This window comes from Centrocercus urophasianus, unplaced genomic scaffold, assembly GCF_019232065.1.
Source record: "Centrocercus urophasianus isolate 14NV4802_14NV808 unplaced genomic scaffold, USGS_Curo_1.0 seq_10, whole genome shotgun sequence".
NCBI lineage: Eukaryota > Metazoa > Chordata > Aves > Galliformes > Phasianidae > Centrocercus > Centrocercus urophasianus.
The window spans coordinates 33,814,623-33,841,374 of NW_024884142.1; the positions used below are offsets into that span (position 1 = coordinate 33,814,623).

Sequence of the window (26,752 nt, forward strand, 5' to 3'; positions counted from 1 at the left end):
AAAAAAAAAAAAAAAAAAAGAAGCTCAAACTGACCATATGCTTAAAACTTCTTTTTTGGCCTACTTGAAATTAAAGTAAACTGAAAAACAGGCAGGGTGAAGTGCCTGATAGAACTATTACTCTGAAAAATGTATCTCTGTTAGTGATTCCATTATAAGCTGCCATTTCAAAGAGCTTATTGGCAGATCATAAACATATAAGTTCATTTGATGGGACATAATTCAAACTCTAAAGTTTAAAATGTTTTTTTTCGTTTATTTTGGTTTGTTTTTTGTTTGACTCCTGTGCATAAAAGGTCAAAGACAACATCCCAGTTAAAGACAGTTATAAGAATATATTACTAGTTATAGGTTTTAAGAACAAATGTTAGGCATTTAAGAACAGATGTTATGTTATTATACAAGATTCATCAGTAGACTGAAAGAAAAAAAAGTCATTTCTCCTAGCTTATCAACATTGTTGTGTTACACAGTGATGTTTGTACTGCACGCCCTCTTGTAGAGAGCAGACACTTGCACAAAATACTATAAAGATAGACTTAGCAAGAACTGACACTGGGTTTCAGGGCAGCTTGGAAGGCAGTGCTAACATACAGAACAAGCTGCAGTTTTGTAGCAATCCTGAACAGTATCAAACACAATGCAAAAGAAGAAAAAAAGAAAATGGGAGGAAAGATTGGAGAAAATATATCTGCTGTGTGATAGAATAACTTGTCACAGAGACAATTTCTAAACATGCTTCTTGCTTTCATTTACAATATACCAACTCTCCACACCACACATCTCTCTGGCAGTACAATCAAACAGCACCCAACACATCAGAGCCAACCCTGCAGTCCCTTTCCCTTGGGGACTCTCTCAGTCCTTCCCATCAGTATTGAGGGCTGGCAGGGAAGCAGAGCAGAAAGCACAGCTATGCCAGGCCTGCAGGACACACAGCTGCTGGGGTGGCAGCAGCTGGCCCTAACTGCAGAGAAGGGGCTCCTCTTTGGCACCAGGCTTCCTACCAGGGCATGTGCTAACTCTCTTGTTCAATCTGGGTAGCAGGAAAGCGATCTCACTGCTTCCCCACTACTCTGCTGGTGCACCCTCAACTCTCTATTTTTGAAAAAAAAGACAGGAGGAAAACAGACATGCATAGGATGGAGAGCAATATGCAGGGGACAAGGGCCGCTCAGTATTGTCTGAAACAAATACTGCACTTTAACCTTTTTACTTATCCCATTAGTAGTTAAAACATTTTTACAGATAAAAGACGTATATATAAAAAAATTGAAATCATAAGGGCAATCCAATTAACTACAGGAGGAAACTACAGAGACATAAATTTGCAGTTGAGCACGAGTAGTTGAAGATAAAGTTGTAAAACACATTGATATGCAATAATGTAAAAAAGCCTATTTAATATAAATTAAAAATAATCAATTATAACTGTTTCAGGATTTAAAACGGGCGTATATCAGGGGTGGGATCTACAAACTTAGTTTCTAAGAACATAAAGCTTAAAAGTGCTTACAATTCTTACAAATGTCTCATATGTATATATAAAAATAATATATAATTGGGTCCTCAGAATTCTCACTTCAAACAGACCAGTGTTTCATATTTTTCGAAATAACTGCATCTGATGAACACCACAAATTTTACAATTACAGACATCATAAAAGGCACAAGCTAAGGCAATGAAACAGTTGAGTGATCACTTAAAAACACCCTGAAGGGTTTAGATTTCACAAGTTCACCTCTTACTTAAAACGTCCAAACTACAAACTACTGATGACATTCCTGATGACCAGAGGTCAGGAGTTGGAAAGACCTTTGCCACTGTGCACAGAGCAATAGGAGGTCAACAATACTAGCTACCAACTGCAAGGAGTGACTGAGCAGACTGGGGAACTTCTAACGTACAAAGTTAAATTACAGACCTCTGCTTCAGCATGGAGTTGCTAAAAGAAAATGCCAAAGTGTCAGCAAGTAGGAGAGAGAGAACCGTAGGTAATAATAATAATTTGATGTGGGGAAAAAGTTCTTAACGCTTCTGTAATAACCAGAAAATCAATTTTTTTTTTTTTCCTGAAGTTTTCTAAGCATATCAGAGCATTCATGATTCAGTGTACAAGAAGACATGGGAATAGATAATAAAATGCATGCAGTCGGTTTACCAAATGGTAAAAAAAAACAAAAAACAACAACACATGAATAGAACCATTTTGTTTCAGAAACATTTTCTTTTTAAATTGTGTGGTTTACTAAAACATATTAAAACAAGGAATGGATTCATGATTTTTAGTAAGCCTTAGCTCTAAAAATCCATATTACGTGAAGTTTATGATCACAATCATAATTTAGGGTTACTTCTTGGGCCAACTCTAATAGAAAAAAACATTCTTACATAACAATCATTAGTCCCCCAAATGTGTAGGTACTTACTTAGCATTATGCATGCATCGTTCCTAAAGACGGCTTTAGTTCACTCAGATTTCTAGGTCAGTAAGCTTGCAACACTTGACAATTTGAGAAAAAATAAATGCAAAGAAGAATAAAGGAGGACAAAAAGAAGAGGAAACATCTGAAACTGGTGTAGCACACACATTATCCACCTTGAATAAGTTACTTTGACCATAGCAAATAAATATAAATTGAATAGTATAAATTCCATTTATGAGGTGAATTACAGTGATGTGAGAGAATTATTACATTTTATCACTGGAAATGGTATATTCGAGATTTTCAGCTCTCCAAAATGCCTGACTTTTCCTACTACTTTTCATGAGAATGCTTTGAACCTGCACATTCTGAATGCATTATGGTCATTTTTTAATTTTTATTTTTATATCTAGATGGGACAGTGACCCACAACTTTCTTCCTGTGTAATCTCAAGTCATATTATGGGAAAGATTTAAAAACAACTGGTTTCGGTAGTATTGAAATTTCTGCATTTATACTCCTTTTCAGTACACGAACTCAGTAATGTGTGAATGCAAAAAACGGAAAATCTCTGACTATATCCAAAAGACTAATCATTATGAAAAATCTAGTTCAGTTCCATTTGGACGTATGTCCACATTTTGAAGCTCAGTTTTGGCTGAATTACCTGGCTTAAATGCTGATTGAGATGATGACAGCAATAAAAAGTCTAATAACAAATCCTGGCATTTAACTTTCCCTGGGAAAATGATCAGTCATTTTTCATCTTTGGCTTTGATCCTCCATTGGGTTCTTCCAATACAGAGCCCAGACCCAGGGAAGAAATTAATGGAGCTCCGCATTAAGTTAATGCAACTCCACAGAAATAAGCATTACTAATTCCTAATGTGAAATGGGGCCCATACACACTGTATATGTTAATGGCAAGTTGTAAAAGCTCTATGCGTTGAGGACTGGATTTCAGATCTGCTGACGTGTGGCAGCTCCCCTAGCGGGGAGGCACAAATGCGCGCTGCTATATTCTTGTACTGGATTAAATTCCAGAAACAGACAAATACTATGTGACCAGAGACAAAAGGAAATAAAAAGTTCACAAGCATAAATACCTGTCATCATGTGGTGAAATGACTAGCAGCCTCTGCTCAAGAGAGGCTCAAGCTCAGACTAATGGTAGAACAATATGAACTGGCAGAAATACATGCGAAACTTGGAAAGTGCCTCTATGCACAGTGTCCTTCCAACAAGCCAGTGCTACTGGTTTCACTCTGAGCATTTAAACTTGTAAATGAAAATAGTTTAATATAACAGTAAAAAAATCAGAACTTTAACAGGAAGTGACAGCTCCTGTGAGTAAATTTTAATATGTGTAATTCTAGGCTGATAAAAAAAACCTGGCATATCTGCACTCATTTCAGTAGAACTATGCAGATTAACATTCCTGAAAATCTGACCTGGAATTTTGAAGAACTTGAGCTACCAGGTAGTGCAGAGACAGAATTTGACAATTTCAGGGGTGTGGAAGAAGGACAGGCACTAAGGAAACAGCAACAACAAAGTTCTGAAATCTAATAAACATATAGACAGTCTGCCAGAATTTTAGTATGCTTGATTTGAGGATGTTCTAACCAAAATTTGTCATGAATGACCAGAATTTGGATAAAGTGAGTAATATGCTAAAAATAGCCTTGCACCACATGTGACCTTACCAGAACATTCCTTTACCCAAATGGAATGTACCATACATTACTACGACAGATCTAACCCTTTCTGGATTGCAAGTGATAATTTTCTCAATGATCCTCACTCCACAAAGATTTGTGAGAACACTGAAAGCACAGTTTACCTACACAGACTTATACAGAATCTGTTCTACCTGTAAATACAGACCTTCAATTGAAGCTAGAACTGTATTTACAAATATATATATATATATATATATGGAGAGATAACTGATGATTAAAAGAGTTGCGTATATTTTCCCTCTGTGTAAAGTTTTGGGAACTTCTTTCTAAAGACAAAGAAAACAGAGATTTTCAGTACCAGATGTCTCAGAAGATCCCATTTGGGTTTGAGCTACTTAAATTTGCAATCATGTATTTATACATCTAACAGAGCTTCTGTTTCCCCTAGAATCTGAAAATTAACTAGCTTTGTAGCATCTTCCTTGATCTGCCACCCGTGCCCTGAGGATTAGAGACTCCACCTGAGCTTGTTTTACAAGCATAACAGAAAAAATTAATCTCTGCTGGCAGTGATCCCACTGGGATACTGATGAATAATGATATCCCTCTCTTGCTGCCCTCTCAGTCCACTAGAAAAGCCACTCTAACCCAGCAACGTGGAAACTGCTGAAACCATTCCAGCTGTGGATTAGCAGGCAGTCAAGCATCCATCTGTTCTGTGTGAAACAAGAGAAAGCAAACACACATTCTTATAGCAGAAGTATTCAAAATTAGCATCTATGACTGCATATAGTAAACACTAAGACAATCATATATGAAGGGAAAAAACAATCTATTATCTACATCTCACATTGTTTACATTTTCTTGCTGCATTGAGCAAATAACAAAAGTTAGAATTAATCTAATTAACCTAAAGAATGTTGTGCAATCAATGATTTCATACATTTAAAATAAAATGTCTTAGTATTGTATACATCAGTTGTACCTACAAAATACTTTGCAGGTATCTACGTATACACTCACCAAAAAATATAACCAAATACAGCATGTACCCTCACCTTGACAAGAAAAGGATTGAAGAGACCCTGTTGTAAAAGGGATTTTAGCCATTTTATTACTTTTTAAGGTGAGATAGGAATATGTTTTCTTTCTGAAAACTAGTAGTTTGAATAATCTCTCATGGCTTACTAGATTTTTCCACTGGAAGATAGAAAAGAAAGGGAATAGTAAGTTGGAATGTGGGCAACCCAAGCAAATTGGTGGCATCTTACTTGACTCTTCTAGGGGAAATAGGGCAACACTAGAATTTTTAAAATAAGTTGTATTTAAGCATTGTCTCAGGTAAAACTACTTAGAAATGTGCATGATTTCAGTTTTCACACTTGTTTCACAGGACAGTAACAGTACACCAGACTGGGAAACAGCAATGCATTACTAATACATTTTTTACTCTCATACAAAAGTATTTATCTTTTGGAAATAAAAAAAAAGCTACATAGTAAAGACCTGCAACTGCTTGTTCTCTAAAAGCAAGCTGACTATGCTGTATCAAATTTACAAATAAGTATATTACTTTTTTTAAATGCTAAGAAGTTTTGGTATTCTGATAGGAAAAATATCACTGCAGTTTCTTCAAGAATTGTTAGGAGCAAGATCGACCTAAACAACTGTGAAATAAAGCACATGTAAATACTAGGGATTCCGTATGTGACCAATTTCTAATTCGTAATAATACGTAACATCAAGATTTAAAACCGAATTCAACTTTCTGAAGGTAGCCAGATCCCATCAGAAAAAAAGAAAAAAGAAGAGAGAATGAGATAAAGAAAGAATCTAAATGTAAATAAAGAAAATACAAGTGTCAGATACTTCATTAAGGATCACTCAATAATCCTCATGTCCATGGTTTTTAAAAAACCACTATGTGAAAGGCACAGGCTATACTGCATACCAATCTTGTATGATGAAATTGTTTCAGCTACTTATCTGGAAGCTTCAGTTCCTATGAGAGAACAGGCTACAATATGAAATCTGCTTCCTTAACAGTTTTACAAGTTGGTGCAGTAACTTCTTTCCCAACAGAGAAAAACATTTGTGAGATTTTAAACAGCAGTCAGTAAGGCTGAATTACTATCACTAAGTGCATTGATTTCTGTGAAAACAAATTCATCAGCAATATAACTGCTGTAATTTATAGTACAACAATATAATTCTAGTAAAAGCAAAACTAGTAACTAGAGACCAGTAAAAATAAAATAAAATAAAGTAAAATAAAATATATATAATAAATTGGTGTGCAGTTGAATTGCCTGCAGCTCTAAGTAGCCAGCTAAATGGAGCTTGCTATCACTGAACTTGCACAGCAGCATATACACACCAAAGATGAACACTGATTTGCCACAGATGGCAGCCAATGTTCACATCTGCAGGACAAGACCAGCAGAAAACTCATAACCTATCCTAGCAGACAAAAGTACTATAACTTCCTGGCTCACCAAAACAGTAACTGGGAGTTTTATAGCTTTGCTGCTATTGCTGCAACTGTATGTCCTGAATAAGGAATTTATTTCCCCATTTTTCTGACAATAACAGTTACTACCACAGCTGTCTGAAACAGTCTCATCCTACCAGCTCTCACTATCAGAGTTATATACACTTCTATAAGCCTTTATGTTACACGCTGCACTGCAACAACAACAACAAAAAATAAATATAACAAGAAATCAAATACATGATATTACTTATAGATAACAGTTCTTGTCCTGAAGCCCAGTGGGATACATATGTCAGAAACCTTTAAGTTCATCTTTAAAATAGGTTTTAACTTGTGTGAGTATTGATCCAGTTTTTCAGACTGGCAAGTAGTGACAAAAATTGAATTAAGAAGATTAGAGGAGAAAGAAAGGAGATTTGTTAATCAGAACGTTATGTGTGGAGATGGGAAGGGTTTATATGTTCTGGTTTGGAATATAATTCTTACTTATTGATGCTGTAAAAATGCAAGGCTTATGCCATATTTAGTTAGCTGCCAGTAGTGGAGACTGTCATCTTGATTTACCAACTGATTGTGCTCTTCTGGGAAGGAGGGCAGCATACAATGTTTTCAAACTGAAAATCAAACAATCACTTGAAAAGACAAAAATAAGAAACTGTTGTGCCATTATGTTACAAAGATAATTAAATTCAAGTACTACAATATTCAAAACTGCTCCACCTACTGGGATTACAAAAAAAAAACAAAAAGAAAACAACAACAACAACAAAAATAACAAAAACCAAGACAAATTTCACTCTGCTAAATACAGTATGTTTGGAACACAGTGGATAAGGTTAGAGAAATTTAGATGGCATTTAAATTCACTATAGAGTTTTGTTCTGTTGCTGTCATGAAACCAAACACAATTTTCTAACTATCTCATCTAACACAGTTGTACTCTCTGGATGTTCTCAGTGCATGAGTAGTGAAGCGTAAATATTTTTAAATATTAAACTACAGACAACATAGACTGTATGAAAGTTATGCAAGTGGTCCTGTAAATGACTATGTTTAAGATGAAATTTATGCAATTGAACAGCCCTTGACAGGGCTTTATTGTAAAGAAAATATTTAATGGTTAGAGGTAACAGTTTTCTACTGCTATCAGAAATCATGCTAAATGGCTGAGGCCCATTCCTGGTCATACTGTGGCCACAGTAGTCATGCTCATATTACTGATGATGCATAATATATGTGAAATCAAATATGTAAGTTGCCTAAAAGCTAGAATGTAATATAATTGCCTTTCATTTGATATAAAGTTTGTGATGAAGTATCTCTATTCTCGACAATTAAATACCATATTTTAAAAGATCACTGTAATGAATATCGTCTTGTTCTTTTACGCCATGAAGAAAAAAAACCATTATAGCATAAACATATGTTCAATGTAACATTTTATGTAATACATAAAACAGGAAATGACTGACTTAGAAAAACCAACCTGATTTTTTTTTTTCATTTTTTCCTGAAAAGTTTCATAGAGCAGAAAAAACAGTTTTATATAGTATTTCAAAACAATGCAAAATCAATGTCTCTGGCATGGCTTACAGAGTAGTATTACACAAAACAGTTCACAGGAGCTTGCTCTTGGACAATGTTTTTGTAACTTACTAATTTGTCATGGCATCTAACTGAAAAACGGTTGCAATACAGTTCATCCCTGAATCAAAAAAAACCTTTGTGGCCTTTTCATAGAATCATAGAGTCATAGAATCACAAGGTTGGAAACAACCTGTAAGATCACCTAGTCCAACTGTCTCCTCATCACCATTGCCACCACTAGTACTAAACCACATCACACAGCACGTCATCCAGACATAGGAAACGACAGCTTAAAGACAGAATTCTGCTTAGAAAGTAAAACTGTTTTAGACAGAGAGGGTAAGAATTTAGAGATACCTGAACGTTTCCCTGATTAGAATAGGGTGCAACAATGTTAATGAATAGAAAATAAACTACAGATTAGTTATTTATAATCTTATAGTAACAGTAATGAAAGACAGATAAGGCATTTATAGCTCCACTCTTCTGTTATCTATGCATCTGAGATGAAGGGTCCTAATTTCATGAACCTGCTCCTTCCACTTTCCAAATCTTTTACTTCAGTGATGCCAAATTTCTGGAGTTTCAAAATACTAACAGAAGTCACTGTATCAAAGGTATTTCAGATATCAGATAAAAATGTAGGAAAAAGGTATGTGGATACCTGACCACATTTATAATACAGACAGGAAGATATCTATGCCCCATTGCAACACAAATACCAAGCAGTTCCGTCTCTAAGCAATCCAGTTAGAAGGAAAACAGTCTCTTATAGTCAGTCTACATGAAAGACATGACAATAAGCACAAGGGGACCAACCAGTTTCATCTTTTAGATAGAATACAAAAACAGAAACAAGGAGGTATTGAAAGATGCTATCTCCTTCACTGCATGGTACAAACAGAAATTACAAAGTATTTGCTCAATACATAAGAATATTAGCCAGATAATCAAGTAAGAGTAGCAGCAAAACAAAAAGATTCTGAAGCTAGTGGATCTAATGAACATAGTTATAATTCATCACCAAGACAGACATCCTTTTTTCAAAATATAACAAACCACATTTGATTTCAAAAAAATTTGTGCTGATTGCTACTTTAGTACAGGAAATAACAAAAATCACTCCAAAGTATCTTCCATTGATTTTTCAACTTGATCTTTGTTTTAACATCTGCACCTAACTTATAGAATAAGAGAAGACAGTTTTTATGTACCTCAGGAAATTCCAGCCTGCCAGTAACAATTCAAAAAACACTTTCTCTTCAATAACAATTCAAGAAGTACCGTAACTCAACAATGATTACTCTTACTATTGCTATCTAAGACTACTATGTTTAGATTACTATTGCCTGAAGCACAGCTAGGAAAGTTTTAAAGAAAATTCTATGGAAAAGCATTAAACATTATTTCTCAGAAAAAAACTTACTGGCTCAAAACAAATCAGTTACAAAAGTAACTGAATCTGAACTTTACCTGCAAACCCAAAACAGGTCAAAAATCTCAAGTATAGATTTACTGAAAGACAGTAAAGCATAAGAGAAGGGTATCCCATTTATCTGCATCACTTATTACTGTATAATTCTAAAATGTCTGCAGGGTAGTTGCCATATGCCATTTTCCTGTTTATGAAAAGGAAGTATCAAAACCCAACCACAATGAAAAAGAATCAACACATCTGATCTCGCAAAACACTACCAGATGACCAAATGAAAAGATAAATTAAAGATAGAGAAAAGAAGGGATACTGGAGAAGACTATGAATGGTGTTGACTACTAAATGGAAACAAATCTTACCATCAAGTGACTTTTTTGAAAAACTCATCAGTAGTGGAAACAGAATGACTAAAAACTATATTTTCATGTAAGTAGCAAAGCTTCAGTGACAATTCATTCCTACATAATCCATAATTCTCTCATTAGTATTACAGGATAACAATCTGAAACTCAAAATCCCTTAATCACGCTCAGATTGAAATCTTTAATGTAATCGCAATTTTCTGAATTCTTGAGTGCAATTTCACTTTTTTCCTGCTTTTGATTTAAACAAACTGTTGCGCCCTGTCAAGATACACACTGACAATTCAGCAAAAAAAATCCACAATATTAGGATTTTGTTTTTTATAGTTGGATACTTCTGCCTTCCCAGTATACATCATGGCAACTGGTAAATGTCTGAAAGTTTGCAAGATCATGAGCAATGCCATATATCATGTTTACAAAATCCTGCAACTACATTTGAGAAATTTTTTGGACAGTTATTTTCAAACAATACCGTCCAAAATTCAAAACTTTAAGACTGGCTGATAATTGGAATAATCACAATTATAACATGTTTTGCAACAAGAAGCCTTTTTTTTTTTTTTTTTTTTTTTTTTAATTAATTAAAGATTTCAGTTTTAACATCATTAAGAGATTCTTCAAATTACTTTTTAAATATCCTTTTCCCTCAGGATTTTCACTTATATCTAATTAGACTACTTACCCCATGCCATGTAATTCCCCATTGCCAAAACTGCTAAATGCTTCAATGAGAAGGAGGAGGGCACCAGTGGAGCAAGGCAGATGTAATGTCATTGGTTAACAATAGAGGTGTGAAGCAACTGCCATAATTATAAAACTCATTAATTCACAGTGTTTAGTGGGAAAAAAAAAATCCTTGGCAATAAACTCTGCTGAAATAGCGATTCCTTTCAGCACTACATTGAATTGAAAAAAAACACTTCCAATTTACACCTTTAACAAGAACGAACACTAATTCCAGTAGTAATTATGAAAATCAACATCTGCATAAAAAGGAAAAACTGTCAGCTATAATGGCATCCAGTATTCACACATGCTTGTCATCTTTCAAATCGACACATTTGGCATGCTTGACCCCTAACTGATTTTTAGTTTCATTCCTCTTAAGATTGTAAACAGACAAGTCATAAGATTACTTCTCCAGAAAAACAAAAACAAAACCCAACAAATTACAACACAAAAAGATCTAATACATTTTACACTTTAAAATTTCTGCCCAACACTTTTGTCTGCAATATTAGCTATTTTTATGTGTGCTTTATAGATAAGCTATATAGGTAAGCTGTTCACATGGATGAGGAGTCCTGGCATAAGATGGACAGCACTATGATCTGCCTGTATCATTCATCTTCCTTATGCTACTCGTTAGCTTACACAGTGTCATGAAACATCCCTCCATCTCTGCTAATCCTATTCTCAATCCTATTCCCTCTCCAAATATTTCTGAAAAAAAAAAAAAAAAAAAAAAGTTTCTATGTGTAGACAATTTTCTCTAGAGAGAAAAAGATACTTTAAAAAGACAGCAGCTGGAGTAAAGCCCTCATGTTGAATACTGAATATTGTATTATTTAACCTGTGATCCCTGTGGATATTTCTTCTTTAAAATTCAGTCATTTTACACATAGAATATACGGGAATCATAGAAGACTACCATTTTGTTTTCAGCTGAAAATACTGTATGTTATTTCATAGAACTTACAATGTTTTCTGACAACAGAAGAACAGATACTGCAGGGTCAGTGACAGTAACTCCCCTATTTATATTGTCTAACACTTTCCATTACAAAAGATTACTGTGGCCTTTATTTCTGAGCTGTAACACTCCGAATATTTGCAGCAGGCGATTTAAAGTTGTCTGGAAGAAAGTCCTTCTACTAGAAAAGTGGCTTTCCTAGTGTCAAAAAATGCTGATTGGGTTTTGTAATGTAAACTGTTGAATAGCACTATTTTTTTTTTTTTTCTGCTTGTATTTCTCCTCAGAAAAGTTTTGGCAGTGTGTCAAAACCATAAACATACAAGTAACACACATAAATGGGACTCCTGTCTTGGAGGTCAACATTTGGAAATATGGGTATTAAAGAATTCAGGCCACTAGTATAATATATGTAATACAGCTGAGTCTTTAATCATATATGGGCAGAAATACATTTTAGGTTTTCCTGGATACTGTTGTGGTACTTCTTCCTTCCAAATATATGCTTGTACAAATGGAATTATGCCATCTTGAAATAGAAGATTTTGTAGCTATCCAAGCGTAAACTCTTAAAAATATGTAAAATATGATTCCTTTATGATGATACGTAATACTATCATGTTACTCTGTACTCTGTACTTCTGAATTTGTACCCTGAGACCTTTTGCCTTGCATTGCACTTTGTTACTAAACAGTCACTAGAATAATCAACTGAGCAGGCACAATAGCAGATTCACAAAAGCAGGCCAATAGGCGGAGTAAGACATCAGGAAATGTGAGGTGCCTGGGAGACTGAAAGAAAAGCAGTACAGGATATGGACCTTCCTCAAATGTCCCCAGACTTATTAAAGCTGCTCTATCTTCCACATTATGCTCTATATTCCACAAATATGAGATGATGATATGCAGTTATTACTCTGGGATTTCGGTATTCTACCAAACCTAAAACAAAAAAATACTGGATTTGCACATGTTCTGAAGATTACAAATAGACAGAAAAGAAACAGGCGTGCAGAATAATTTTGATGTACTGATTCAACAAAGCACCTAAAGCATCAAAAATGATTCAGTTATATTACTCAAAACAATGATAACAAAAACAACAAAGACATTACAAATCATGCAAGAAAGGCTATTCTTAATTTTAGGATGTCTTTTCATACACTTCTAAGTGTCTTTAAGAGTCATCAGTTACATAGACATAAATTAACAAAATATCATCACTTACTGTCAGAATTAAGAGCAATTCTTCAACACTGCTTTCAGGTTTCAGCTGATCTTTGAACATCCCAATAGTTGGATGCTTCAAATAGTAATAGGAAGCAATGCGGCCATATGTCAGAGGTTCAATACTGCGGTTATCCTGTTAGGAGAGTAATCAAATATATATACTTTTTACATAGTTCAACACTATGCATAGTAACTAAAAACCAGATATTTTAAGACTACTTTATAGGTGAGAACAGTAAAAATGGCTTAGCATCATAATTTAGCTGCCAACCTGATTAAACTGAGATTTCAATTAAGTCTTAGAATTAGCTCCAAAGAGAAACTAACCCTTCAAATAAGAAGCATGCATCCAGTTGTTCCCAATTTTTAGGAACATGAATCTTAATGAACATAGTGGTCTTACCTCCCCAATTTCAATACAGTAGGAACATTCCAAATCAAAGAGGGATTTCTCAACAAGGCTTGAGAGGTATTTGTTCATAGTGTCATGGCTCACATTGTCCAAGTTATAGTAACTAGAAGAATTGAAAACAGATGCATCACACAAGTACTTATAACACACTGAAAATTTTAAACAATAACATATTGTAGGAAAACTTACAAGACTGCTATAATACATACACACACTTGGAGCAAGAAACATGCACATTAAACAATTAAACACAGAACTATTCCCTGATATAGTCTAACAAGAAATTCATGATACTTAAATAGATTGTGTAAATAATGAAAATAATAATACAATATACATATGGAAATACGATAATTTATCTGTTTATTAATAGAAAGGTTGATACAAACAGAACTGGACTGGCTACATTTTATTAATGGGAAAATTTTCTTCATTGCATAAGTATAATTTCCTGATTATGTAAGCTTGAAAATGAATAAGCAATACTAAAACTCTTTAATTTAAAGAAAAAAGAAGAAATCCCACCCAGGGTAGCAAATGTCCTTATATTCCTGGAACTCTGAAAATAAAAGCTGGGCATATAGTAAAATCTCTTGAAAAAGTAAACCTACACAAATCCAAATGTTAATATTTGTTTTATATTTCTGTTTCATTTTATTGTCAACGTTAAAATTACTTAATTACTAATATTATGGAATTGGGTATTTGTCAATGTGTTTATTTCACATGTTCTTTTGCAGGTGAAAACATTGGGGCAAACTATATGTACTAACAATGTTTCTTTGTTATCTGCATTAGGGAAAAAAGTTTATAAAGTGTGTTAAAACATTCCTAGTTTATAAGAAAAAAACAATGTGACCAAAGTCAGTGCACCTTAACAGTAGAACTTAAGGTATATTTATAAGATTCTTACTCACACAAACAAGCACCATTTCAGGGAGAGCTTTTACCCTGGAATCCACAGATAAAAACGTAATAAGACCTTGAGCATTAGCTCCAACAAAGGCAGAAATTCAGAAAGCAACTTTTAAACTCAAACTAAAACCTAGCATGCTCAGAAAGTTTCAAAATACTGAATTTAAGAAATGTAAGTACATTGTGCAATTTCAAAGAAGAAATTAAAAAAATATATATCGATGAGCTATTGGATTATTAAAAAGCACAGTAGAAAGCTTGTCCCTGCTCATTTAATTCTGGAAGTTACTGCAACTGTCATACAGACTACTGACACTGTTGCAATGGTGAAAGATGCTCCTTTGTTCCTACTGGCTGCTTTACTGTTTCCTACTGTTTCCACTGTGCACTTAGCACCTCCACTGGAAACAATGCCACACGCTGTAATGAAGATTAGCTTCTTTCAGTGTTATTTTGTGCAGGTGTACAACGGGCTGTATAACAGCGTGTTGAGATTCATTTCAGTTGATTTCACATAGTTATATTTACACCTGAGTTAGTCTTTTTAACTCTCCTTACTGCCAGTAGAGAGAAGCATGCACTTAGAGAATGCTATTCGTCTGAGGTATTTCAGATTTCTGCTTTAGGATGAGGTGGAATGTGATCACTGGCTCAAAAAGGGAGTTTAGATTATCAATTCAGTGGTTGATGCTGTATTTGGGGCAGAAGAATCCCATTCCTTGATTAAAGCTCTATTCCCTTTACTGTAATGCTGCTTTTAGCAAATTTCATAAGAGTGAATTATGATTTAAATAGCAGAAGCACCCTTCCATGACTGGTTTTCAATATAACCTGACAAACAATAGCATTTCTTAACAGATTTTAACTTTCCTTTATCTAATTTTGGAATAGCAGTAACATAACTGAAAAAAAGCTGCGTGCTAAATAGCAATAGAGTTATTTGTGTTTCTTTTCTTCCTTTCTTGTTAATTTTCAATTATGGGGTTAATTCACTGAATGTTCACTTTTCATTGAATGAAGTTGGAGTAAAACACTACTACAATGAAAAAATTATTAAAAATCTGTTCTGCAGAGACAGTCAGAAATACTAGACAGCAAAATATCTACTTGACAGTGGAGTATTCAGCTTTGTGGTACTTTATGTCAGTTCATGGTAAGATGATCTTAAATATTTACATCACAGTTGCTGTTCAAAACAAAACAAGTGACTACATTGACTAAAAAGTTTTATATGATAAACAACCACACATTTCTTGACCTCATGCAAAGAAAACTTATTTGCAGCAAAAGTAATTAATTTCAGCAACTTAATTTTCTTGAAAGTCACAACATTTTCTGAAGTAAAATAACAATGACATAAAAAGGTCACTTGCAGCTTTTCTCCCCCCTACATTTTAGCAAAAAAGCCATAATAAACTCTGTTTATTAAAAGAAGTCACTCTGTATCATTTTGTTTACCTTCTGAAAGCAATCCAAACAAATTAACTTCATACACTGCTTGTGAGTGTGGAAAGATTTTCTGTTTTATAGGTGTAAAACACTAAAAATTCATTAGTATTTTTCTCCAAATTGAATCTAGCACTACTTAAATGACTAATTAAGGCACTTCGTTGTCACGATATTTTAGACTTTCACTGTATTGTTTGCAGTATCACAATACTGATTATGAATACTGATAAAATTAGGGAAGAGTTTTGGGCAATATAATGAAATGATTTGTTACAATTGTAATTTCAGACACTAATTCAAGGAGATTTTATCCTGTAGTCTAATTTTCAATACTGCATTTTGAAGACTTACTGATAGAATGCATTATAAAGCCTTTTAAAACTGTATTAATGTAAAATTTGCTGATTTTTGATAAATTATTGTCAGATGTAAATATCTAGCTGCCTAGTGCAAACAAAACAATGTGAAGAAAAATCTTAAATTATTTGTAATCTTGAGTGAAGTGGAATCGGTGTGTTTTAACTACTATCTATAACTATCTACAACTATATATAATTTTGAGTGCATCCACAGAAGCTTCTTGGTCATACAGCACAATTTCCCTTAATACAAAGCAGAGCCATTTATCTAGAAAAACTATGCTAAAATCATTGGCAAAAGCAGAGATATTGTGTATCATAATTGTGATTAGATGGTATTTTGAATGTGCTGGAATAAAAGCAAGTAGAATTTTGCACGTTGGTATTCTCCAAACAGAAATACTGCTTTGTATGTAAGTTCCTCTAGGAAGCTATATTACCTAACTATTTAATTACAGATAAAGAATAAAAACAATGCAGTTTCATGCTCACTGCATTGAATCATCTAGTCATTATTTTCCCTTTGCTATAAACAGACAGCCTACCTTTTTATCAGCACACCATTTCATTTATTTCACAGTGAAGCCCAGTTTCACAATAATTGACTTGTCAGAAGCTCTAATTTATGAGGCTGGGCTCTGTAAGCCTTCTCCTATATTGGACTCAACCTGCACACAAGCAGGGTTGAATATTTACAATGCTGTTAACAGGTGCTGAGTTGTTTAATGATTCTAATAGCCAGAAGCGTACTGAGAAAGCCAGCGGGATCACAATTACAGGCTGTTTGAACACAACAATTACTCGTCCCCTGAGAGGTGTGAAAGTCAAAGGCAGTTTTATCCTAACAACATCTAGCACATGGGCTAGACAGGCTAACTTCCATTAGTAGTCCATTGGGAAAAAGCAATAACAAACCCCTAGGTATCATAAGAATTTACAAAGTATGTAAAATATAAGTGATCAAAAACTTCTATAAAATAATACATTTAACATTTCCAAACCTTTTAAAGATTTGTAAGAACAACAAACAATGAAACATAAACTTATTTCTCTAATCTAAGGAAGTGTGGAATTTCATCAGCTGAAAAAGATAGAAACATGCAGGAACATAAAATATAGATGAAGTTACAAAAAACATTTAGGACTTAATGTGAATGATGGCAATCATTTCCTGTTTAGCTTATGTAAACCTGACCTGAGATCTCTCTGGGAAATTTTTCATCAGCCTTGAAATGATCCTGCTATAACTGTCAGTGCTGTGAAGCCATTTGTTACAGCGCCATGTTTTTTATGTTCAGATTATACGCTAGTAATAGGGACACACATAATGAAAATCAGTGGCAGAGTCAGCCAAAAATATTTAAAAAAAAAGAAACTTGCTAGTTGGAAGGCCATGGGAAACAAAAGCATTAAAGACTGCATTCACATGACTTCCAGAATGTGTGCTTTCTGATGCTACAGTCCTGAAAGATGAACTTTGTTATGAAAAAGCATGGGAGAAACAGATAGTTGCTTTCATAAAAATCTTTTCTGAACTTTCCAGTTGTGTTTAATCTCATTAGCTTGTGGCCTTTGGTGGCTGCAACATCTAAAATGGCACCATGCAAATGGTACTGAGTAGATGTCTGAGTAGATGACTGACAGACTTTCATAGGTGGAGCCATGTGGCAATGTACCAACCCATTTTGCTATTAAGGCATCACTGACTGTCTGCTGTCTGAGACTGGCTTGCTAAAATGCACCAGAGCATGCAGAAATACCACAGCTGGTAATCTCCATCTGTATTTTACTTGTACACATTAATTTATTGCATTCATATATTTGCTTTAGCAAATATTTTTCTTTTCATTTTTTCTTTTCATCTTAGTTAATTTAACTTTCTTCAGTAATCCAGCTTCTGATATAATTCCAAACAAGTCCTACAAGTCTGTGCTTTTGTCACTGTATCCTGTACAAATCATTCTACTCTGAGTGGATGAATATGATTTCACTTTTATACCAGAAACTATTATGGAACAATGTTAATCATCATTTTTATGCTGCTGTTTCATTCATATTACAAGGATTGCTCTGAAATTAGTGCCTCCTATTTCATTATGCTGGCCCATGAAATCAGCGGCAGATGATGGTAGTATGGCAGTAGGAGTTGAACCTTCCCACCAAAACTCCATTACATTTTGTTGCAGTGCAACTGATGGCAGCAGCACAGGAAGCAAAGGCATGGCATTGAGTCCCACTCTGTTGAAAAAATTGCATCCATCAACATTCATTGACAGTTGTGGAATGTTTACGGAGACCAAACAGTAGACGTCTGCACAGTGAGGTGGTAGATACTGTATTTCAGCAGTGGCATCAGCAATGTGAAAGACACGCCATGTACTAAGAGGTCATGTGCAACTGTCATACCACAGAGTGTCTGAATCAGCTCATCTACACGAATCACCAGATTATGGGCAAGGGAACTGCATACAGAGCTGAATATTGGCTTCAGAGTATTAGAAATGATAGTGCCAACATTGAAATATTGCAAAGTTTGGGTCAGGTCGTTCCCAAAAATACACAGAAGCAGAAAGAACATAGTATGCAAGTTTGTCAGGACCTATTGAAGCAATACAAGGCTGAAGGTGACTGTTTCTTGGATGGACACTTTCCATCATTATGATGAAAAGATGAGATATGGTGCCACTAGTACTAGTGAGTGTCAAAACAGCAGTCCATAGAGTGGTGATATGTGAACACCCCAACAAAGAAAAAGTTCAAGATGCAGCCTCATCAGGTAAAACAATGTGCACCGTCTTTTTGGGTAGGAATGAGGTGTTCCTTCTGGATTTCATGGAACCCAGACAACCCATCAACTCTGATCGCTAAATCACAATGCTGACTAAGCTAAAGGATTGAACTTCCAGAGCCAGGCCAGAGAAGACAACCTTTCTCTTGTAACACAACAATGCCAGGCCTCTCATCAGTTTAAAGACCAAGGAATGCATTGCCAGTCCTGGCTGGACTTTTCTATCACATCCACTGTAGAGTCTGGATTTGGTGCCTTCTGATTTCCTCTCTCTGAGCCAATGAAAAATTGATTGCATATTTTCCTAGCAACAACACCATCATAACAGATGTGAACAGGTCAGCTCTGCTGGTGCAGATTTTTATGAGTGCGGCATACAGGCTCTTGTTCACTGCTGGTGAAAATGTATAGCTAATGTTATAAAATAGAGTTCTGTAGCTGAGAATTTGCTATTTCAAATAGTGTTATGCTCTTTGTATCTATTATAGTTTTCACTGAAATAAATAGGAGGCATTAATTTTGGAGCAATGTGTACTGGAAAAGCTCAGCTAATTATAGTGAGGAAAGAAAATTTAAAGTAAAATATACATGTATGATTAGTGATAAAAGCATCGGTCTGAGATAATTTCTTTTAATTATGGTTCATGCTACATTCCTCTGCATAAATAATAAAGGACTATGACAAAGTGAAAAACATTAATAATAACTGCCAGAATTAACTGTCAGAAATATTGTTGTCAGAAGGAATTTACACAGAAAATTAATTTTGCAAGTACTTATGTATACATACACACACATATAAAAATACATAAAAACCCACACATTCTAAGAGTGGTATGACGTATGTTCTCAGAACATCTAAAAATTAACATTCCAGATGAAAGCTGATTCTGCCTAGCTTAACATATGTTGTAAATTTCTATTTCCCTTTTACTGCGTATGTATCTGGAAAATATAACCTGATTTACAGAAAACGTTTTTCCTATTGCAATTTTTCTTTTGTAGAACGTTGCAGATTATAATCTTTTATAAGGGTAAAAGAATGAAACAGTCAAGAAATTCCAGTCAAGGAAAGAAGATATATCTAAGTCTTCAGTCTGCTAGTTACGACAGATGAGTCTCTCAAAATACACCCTTTCAAAGAACAAGGCACTTAGTTGATCAATCTTCAAACATGATCTTGACTAAGTAGAGAACATAAAGGTTAAAGTTGCATGTGGAGAGAAGAACACATTATAGTTCTTGACTGAAATACTACGGAAACTCAGACTTAAACTGCAAATTCAAAAGTCTCTACACTGCTTTGGGGAAGTGAAAAAAAAAAGCCCTTCGTATACCGAAATTGATATACTTTGCTAAGTATTATTTGGACTTCTCTTCTTTTTTGCACATCATCTTTTGAGCATGAGCACATACATGGGTATTCAGCATGCCACTGACTGAAACTAGCACTCAGCTACTCCACTGTCCCAAATCAGTAGCTTAACCACTCCTCTTAACTATACATTTCACAGATTGCAGGATACGGAGATTCATCAGATAGGAAAACTAAACCAGTCTGATGAAAAAAAAAGTATTGGAACATGCAAAGATTTTTTTAACAACACTATTTATAAAGCCGTTATTACTTTGTTAAGACTAACAAAGTATCTCATGTGCCACAAAAAACATGTTAATTATTTACATCTTTAGAAGAAACTGGCAGCTTAGAGCAAAAGGATACTTTGATGTTTATCTTACTGTAAAAGTAGATTAATATTATTTAAATAATATAATTCAAATTACTTAAATTGTAAGTAAGGCACTTGATGGTACTGGTTTGGAACAGAATGATCCTAGATTTGTTTATGCAGCTTTAATATACACGTAGCTTAAACTGGCAGTAAATAAGATTATAAATCTTTTGCATATTACCTAAGACCATTATTTCGGAGATTTACAGCATCACATGCAATGCCTTTCATGCCAAAGAATCCCAAGGCACTTTACCAATCATGCATATGGGAATTACTTATTTACCACTAAGGTACAGTCAGTCACCTGCTGGCTGGAAAATAACTTGTTTCACGATGGAGAGAATGTCAACATTCCGAGGAGCTACTGTGTAAGTACCCAAAACAAAATGTCGTCATTGTGAAAAAATATGCTCCTAAAGCTCTGAACTATTAAGGATCATAAATGGTTCTTGTCTGATATTATCAAGTATTTCATATATTCATTTATGGCACAGTAAACACCATTACTGCACTGCAATTATTGCTATAAGTTATCTTAACCAGCAGTGACTTCATAAAACTCTTCAGTTTTCTTTTGATGTATCTCATTCAAACACTGATTCAATTAAAATACTACGTATAGCATGTAGGTCCAGGAATGCTACTAACTGGCAAGTTTAGTAAATTTGGATGAAACTTTGTAGTAATTATTAACACATCAAAGAAAGGAAAAGTGTGTACATCCATTGCATTTGTGCTTGGTATCTAGAAATGACCTCTCTGGCAGAGTCAATAATGTCCTTCATTTTTGTCTCTGCATGACTGAGTACAAAAGGAATGCTGAGTACTTCTGTGTGGATGAGACGCTGGGGAAAGCAAAAGAACTTGTGAACTGTTCCAACCTGGTTGTATGGTATTCCAATAAAATTCATTAGAAAATTCACTTTGCATTCCTATCCTGCCATTATGGACACAACTAGTCAAGATCTGATCATATTGCCTTCCAGTACAATGACCTTGCTTATCACTATGAAATAATGGGTTAGATTTTCCCACTTTCCATAGAACACCCTCTGAACAGCACAACTTGCATTTAAAAATTGATACTGTGATAACTTCACATTTTACTTCCCACACCACTACATATTAAAGAATCTGCTGGGAAAAAATGGCCATTAGTGAACACATCAAATCCATTGCTGTGGGAACTTTCTTTTACACTACGGAGAGCTAGCCTATAAGATCATACTACATTTACCTATGAGCCATATATTTTGTCTTAAACTACTACCTATCAGAGACATCACATAATTAAAGCTTGCTGAAAATAAATCAACAATTTTGTAGAGCAATGCAATAGTAAGACATTGTAAAATAACATCACTTATTCTTTATACTAAAAAAGAATATGCAGTTTCCTACATCAGTTGTGGTTTGGATCACAGCTTTACCTTCATCTAACCTAGATAAAAGAGAATTTAGCTGTTTGTCTCTCTCAGACAGAAACATCTTTCTCATACATTTATTCATTTTGTTAGTTCTAACACTGCATTTTTTATTTCCCAAGAAGATTAGATGGAAATTCTGTTCTGTGGAAGATTCTTAGAATGAAGCTAGATGTAGAATTCAAAACTAATGGAGACTGAAAAAAGAATTAAAGGAAGTTATTGTTCTGGCTTTTATCACCTGCAAGTTCCAGCATCAGTTGCCTGTAAAAAACTGAAAATTCACGTAAACATTATAGCAGTAGCATGATTTCAGAAATACAATATTCTGTAATTGATCAGGAAGTGCCTAATTCTTTATTTGACACATTATTTTGGTGGCTGAATGATCACATGATACATAACATACCATTTACCCAAAACAATATTGTGGCAAAGGCAGGCTAGCTGCTGGAATAGCTCAGAATGATCTGCATACCAGCTGGAACTAGGCTGGATGATATCAATCACAGAAAATATTGCACACATGGTTTCGCCAGGAACCCCTAATGAAAGTAAACTTTATCACAGACAAACAGCTGATAGCTATTCTCTCATTTATTAGCAAAACTCAATCATTGTAGATTTTCTATAGAAAACTGGGCATAACATATCAATGTTAAAAAGTAACACACTATAAATATAATTTCTAAAAGAATGTGATAACCTGCAGTTTTATTTTAGGGATGCTGATATAGCCCTCTCAATAATGTTATTTTATAGTTGTTACTAAAATGTAACATAAGTTATCTGCCAAAAATGCATTTATATTTAGAGGAAAAAAAAGTGCACAGAAGTTTCATTCCATGTGTGGGCCAGTAATGCTCCTACAGTAGAGGCCGCTAACTATTCCAGGCTCCAACAGCAGCAGGATCACCTTTGGATCAACTCTACCCTAAAGCTACCTTTAGATTAAATTGTATTTGTACTTTATACTCACGTCGGGTTCATTATAAGTCGTCGGAAGAAATAAGTCCAAGTGATATAATCCATTGCATCCTGCTTAGAAGTAATAGTTCCAGCAGCAATTTCAGCATTCAAGTGGTCAGCCAGCACATCTAACAAGCTGAGTAACAGGAAACAAGAGGATTTTGCTAACTTTACAATCACAGAGACAGGTTGTAAATATAGTTTGTAGACTTGTGCATTAAAAGGTTTATTACTTTAAATCTGAAAATATTATATATTTATTTTCCAGTGAAAGAGAGGAAGAGAAGAATGGAAGATGGGATGTAATTGCAAGGTCAGTCATCTTCTTTACATGATATTGGTATGAGGCTCAAATTATTTTTTGATTGGACCAAGAATGCACATGTTTAAGTAATTCATGGAATGCATTCAGATGGAGCTACTCAGTGATAACTTCTGAATGCTGTATGTTGACCATATGACCGTGTTGGTTTAATCCAACAGAAAATCATACAGAAAGACAAACAGGAAATGAAACAGTGGCAATAGCTTATCTAATACCTGGCAGACACTTAAGAGGCTATTAAAATTACATCAAAATTGGTATTCCAGATTTTTCCTCATCTTCACTGAATGTAGGGAGAAAACAAGCAAACAAACCTGGTTTTACCCAGAGGGGTCTAAACTCAAACACAGAAGAGCAAATACAGTTTAAAATGATTCTTACAGAGTAAAATACTATTTTAGTTTCCTTAAATGGAACAAAGATCTTCACTTTGGTATCTAATGAGATCATGCCTGGCTGCAGTTCAGTCAGAGAATGGTAAATATCTTTAAAGATTAGCCTGATTTTTCCTCTATTATAATCCTTTTACTTTTCTTACTGTTCTTTTCCTATTGCCAAAAGTAAACAATAATTAGGAATGAGTGCTGTGTTTCGAACCCGTGACCAGTAAGAGCACAAGGCCTGTCATACAAGTTGTGTACTCAAGTCTTGCAATTAATGCATAGATAATCTCTTACAGAAAAAAATCTGTAATTAAAAAAATCTGAAATTTAATTTTAAACATTGGAAGTACTACACAGAGCTGATAAATCTGCTCTCTGGTAGAATAAGATGAGAAAGCATTCCAAAACTAAAATACTTCAAAAAAACCCCTCCAGAGTTCATCTTTTGAAGCTATGAAGCTCTTCAAGGATCTTTGATGATCATAAAAAAGCAGGGCAACCCTCTGAGTCAATCAGATCACAACCTACACAAAACTTAATGAGATTACCATTAACATGTGAACTTTCATCTGAAAGTTCTTCAAGTATTGTTTGTATATAGTGAAGGATATAATATATCAAACCGCTGATATTAATAAATATATAAACACAAAATGACCTATGAGAAGTATGGAATAATTACAGTATTCCAAAGAGGAACAACATGCGACTGTTACACTGAAGATATGATTCTGTTATCTACAAACATTGCTTACCTTCTTATGAGTAGATTTCCTGGTTTATTCTAGTGCCACGTAGTCTGGATATACCACAAACTTTTTAATCACGCTGCTCTTCTAACTAGCTATTATTTTGAAGAAGTTCAATTCCTAGCCTTTTGTGCTAAGTGAAATTACATCTTTATCATTTTTTTTTTAATTAAAATTAAATTAAAATTTAATTAAAATTAGAATTAACCTCCAAATGCACCTATCCATTTTAACTACATTTCACAGGTGGATAGCACTCTCAAGCTCCTGAAAATTTCCTGATCAGACGGACATCCAATTAGTGTTCATATTGAGCAACTAAGCTTCCACAGGAGAACAATACTGCAAATTCCTCATTGCTGAGAAAAGTTTTCATTGGTGCTCATGCTTAATTACAAGTCTAAGAATTCCTCCACAAAACATGCATGTATAGGCGAAGTGAAAGGTGTTGAAGTTTAGTGTAATTTCTATAATGGTACACATTTTCTAGGTGAAAAGTACTAGAAAGCCACCTTTTTTTTTTTTTTTTTTTCCCCCCACATTAGGAATTTGTAATAGAACTTCAGAGAGAGTTGTGAGGATTACAAATAGTTGTCCTGCACACTAGCCTTGAAGAACAGTTCATTGTTTGAGACAACAACCAGAGGCAGAGAAGCACCTGTAATATTGTCTATAAATGAACTAAAGAGTACAACAGTGCTTCAAGTCTCATGGAATAAAGGATAGAAGGATAGATAACTTTTTTTTTTTTTTTTATTTAAATGATTTTACTCTAGGACTCTGATATTTAGAAGATACTCAGGAGAAGAATGTTTTATTTTTCTGTATCTCTCGTGTATTACTGCTGACAGTTTGATTAGCTTTTCAGATTGCTTGCACTTCACCTGGATTCCACTGGGAAAGGCTCATACAGGAATTTTTTGTAGAAGTCTTTCTTGATATCATGAACTAGAATTACAGCTTTGCCTTGGTCATCAAATTGTGGTCTGCCTGCACGTCCCATCATCTGAAGTACATCTGCCAAAGAAACAGCAATGTATAAAACAAATGTATTTAAATAAAATGTAGAAATAAAAGTATTTATTTCTATATAATGTGTAGTAAAGGATTTTTTTTTTTTTAATTATTTCTTTGGCTTTATATGCTCTATTGGTTTTGACATAGCTAATTTTTTTTTCCAGTTCATGTACATTTATGATGGACTTCTTTCTGGCACTATCTTCTCGCATACTTGAAGACCACCCACTGCTGTAGTACCGAGGCCTACATCTAATATAAATTCCTCCATTTTCTCCCTCCATTTCACATATTCCCTCATCTGATATCACAAAATAAATGACAAAAGAACTCGTGAAGCCTACAATGGCAACTGCATATAATTTCCTAAATTTCTAGTACTTGCCTTCACTATAAAAGATGCTCCTAGTACAAGCCTTTCTGCTGTATATAATTTTCTTGGTTTTTAATGTTTTAGAGGAAAAAAATGGTAAAGGGAAATTCTAATTGTTGAAAGATATGATATCTGCTACCCAAAATTCAGGACAAGTTATATTTGTTAAAAGCATTGGAGTAGAGGGGGTTTCACATCATAAGTTGTCCCTGGATCACAATATACAAATTTAAAAGCAGGTAAGGGTAAAGCTTACCTATGCCACCTTACCTGCAAATACTAGTTAGTTAGTAATTTCTAGAAACACAGAAAATACTAGTTTGAACAAAACACAATCAACTTGCTAACTGCCCACCAGTGTAGGTATGCTTATTATGTATTGGTTTCCTTTCACAATCTGAGAAATGCATCAGCATAGGTTTTTCTTTGTTCCTTTCAGAAGAGCTCTGATCCCTTCCTGGTGCCTTCAGCATTTAAGTTGGAAGAAACAATGGGAATTAGATCAAAAGTAAATTTTAAATCATTATGTTAAAACTTACGTTTTGTGCATTCTCTGGGAGAGAATCCTACCTGTAGGATATGTAATTTGAAGAACCTGGCATTTTAAAAAAGAATTTATTTGGCCTCAGAAGCAAAGTAAACTTTTTGGCCAAGTGCTCATCTGCGTATTTGGTTGAAAAAGGACAAGCCAGAAAGTATAGAGCATGGCATAGGAATGGACAATGAGGAGAAATAGCTAATGTTGATAAACAGAAGTTTTCAGTAACACTTTGACTTGTTATACACAAAAATTACATTGGACACTAATTTTTTAAAATCAGTTCATTTGTTTTGTAAATCTAGAAGCAGCACAAAATATAAAATGGAACTAGTTTGAAAATTATATTTCTGAATAGGTGTGTGTAAAGGGGAAGATGAAACTTCTTGTTATTCTAATA

The 26,752-nt window shown here is 34.4% G+C and overlaps 1 protein-coding gene across 3 annotated transcripts in view; it reads right to left on the reverse strand.

The window, feature by feature from the left end:
• The window catches only part of ASCC3 (activating signal cointegrator 1 complex subunit 3), a 256,841-nt gene that overhangs the window by 27,498 nt on the left and 202,591 nt on the right, over positions 1–26,752 (reverse strand). For all 3 annotated transcript variants that reach the window (XM_042812582.1, XM_042812567.1, XM_042812576.1), the window contains exons 33-36: positions 25,309–25,441; positions 22,978–23,103; positions 13,319–13,430; positions 12,914–13,048 (exon numbers count right to left, since the gene is read on the reverse strand). In XM_042812582.1, coding sequence (XP_042668516.1) covers positions 12,914–13,048; positions 13,319–13,430; positions 22,978–23,103; positions 25,309–25,441 — 506 coding nt within the window. The remainder of the gene's footprint in view (positions 1–12,913; positions 13,049–13,318; positions 13,431–22,977; positions 23,104–25,308; positions 25,442–26,752) is intronic.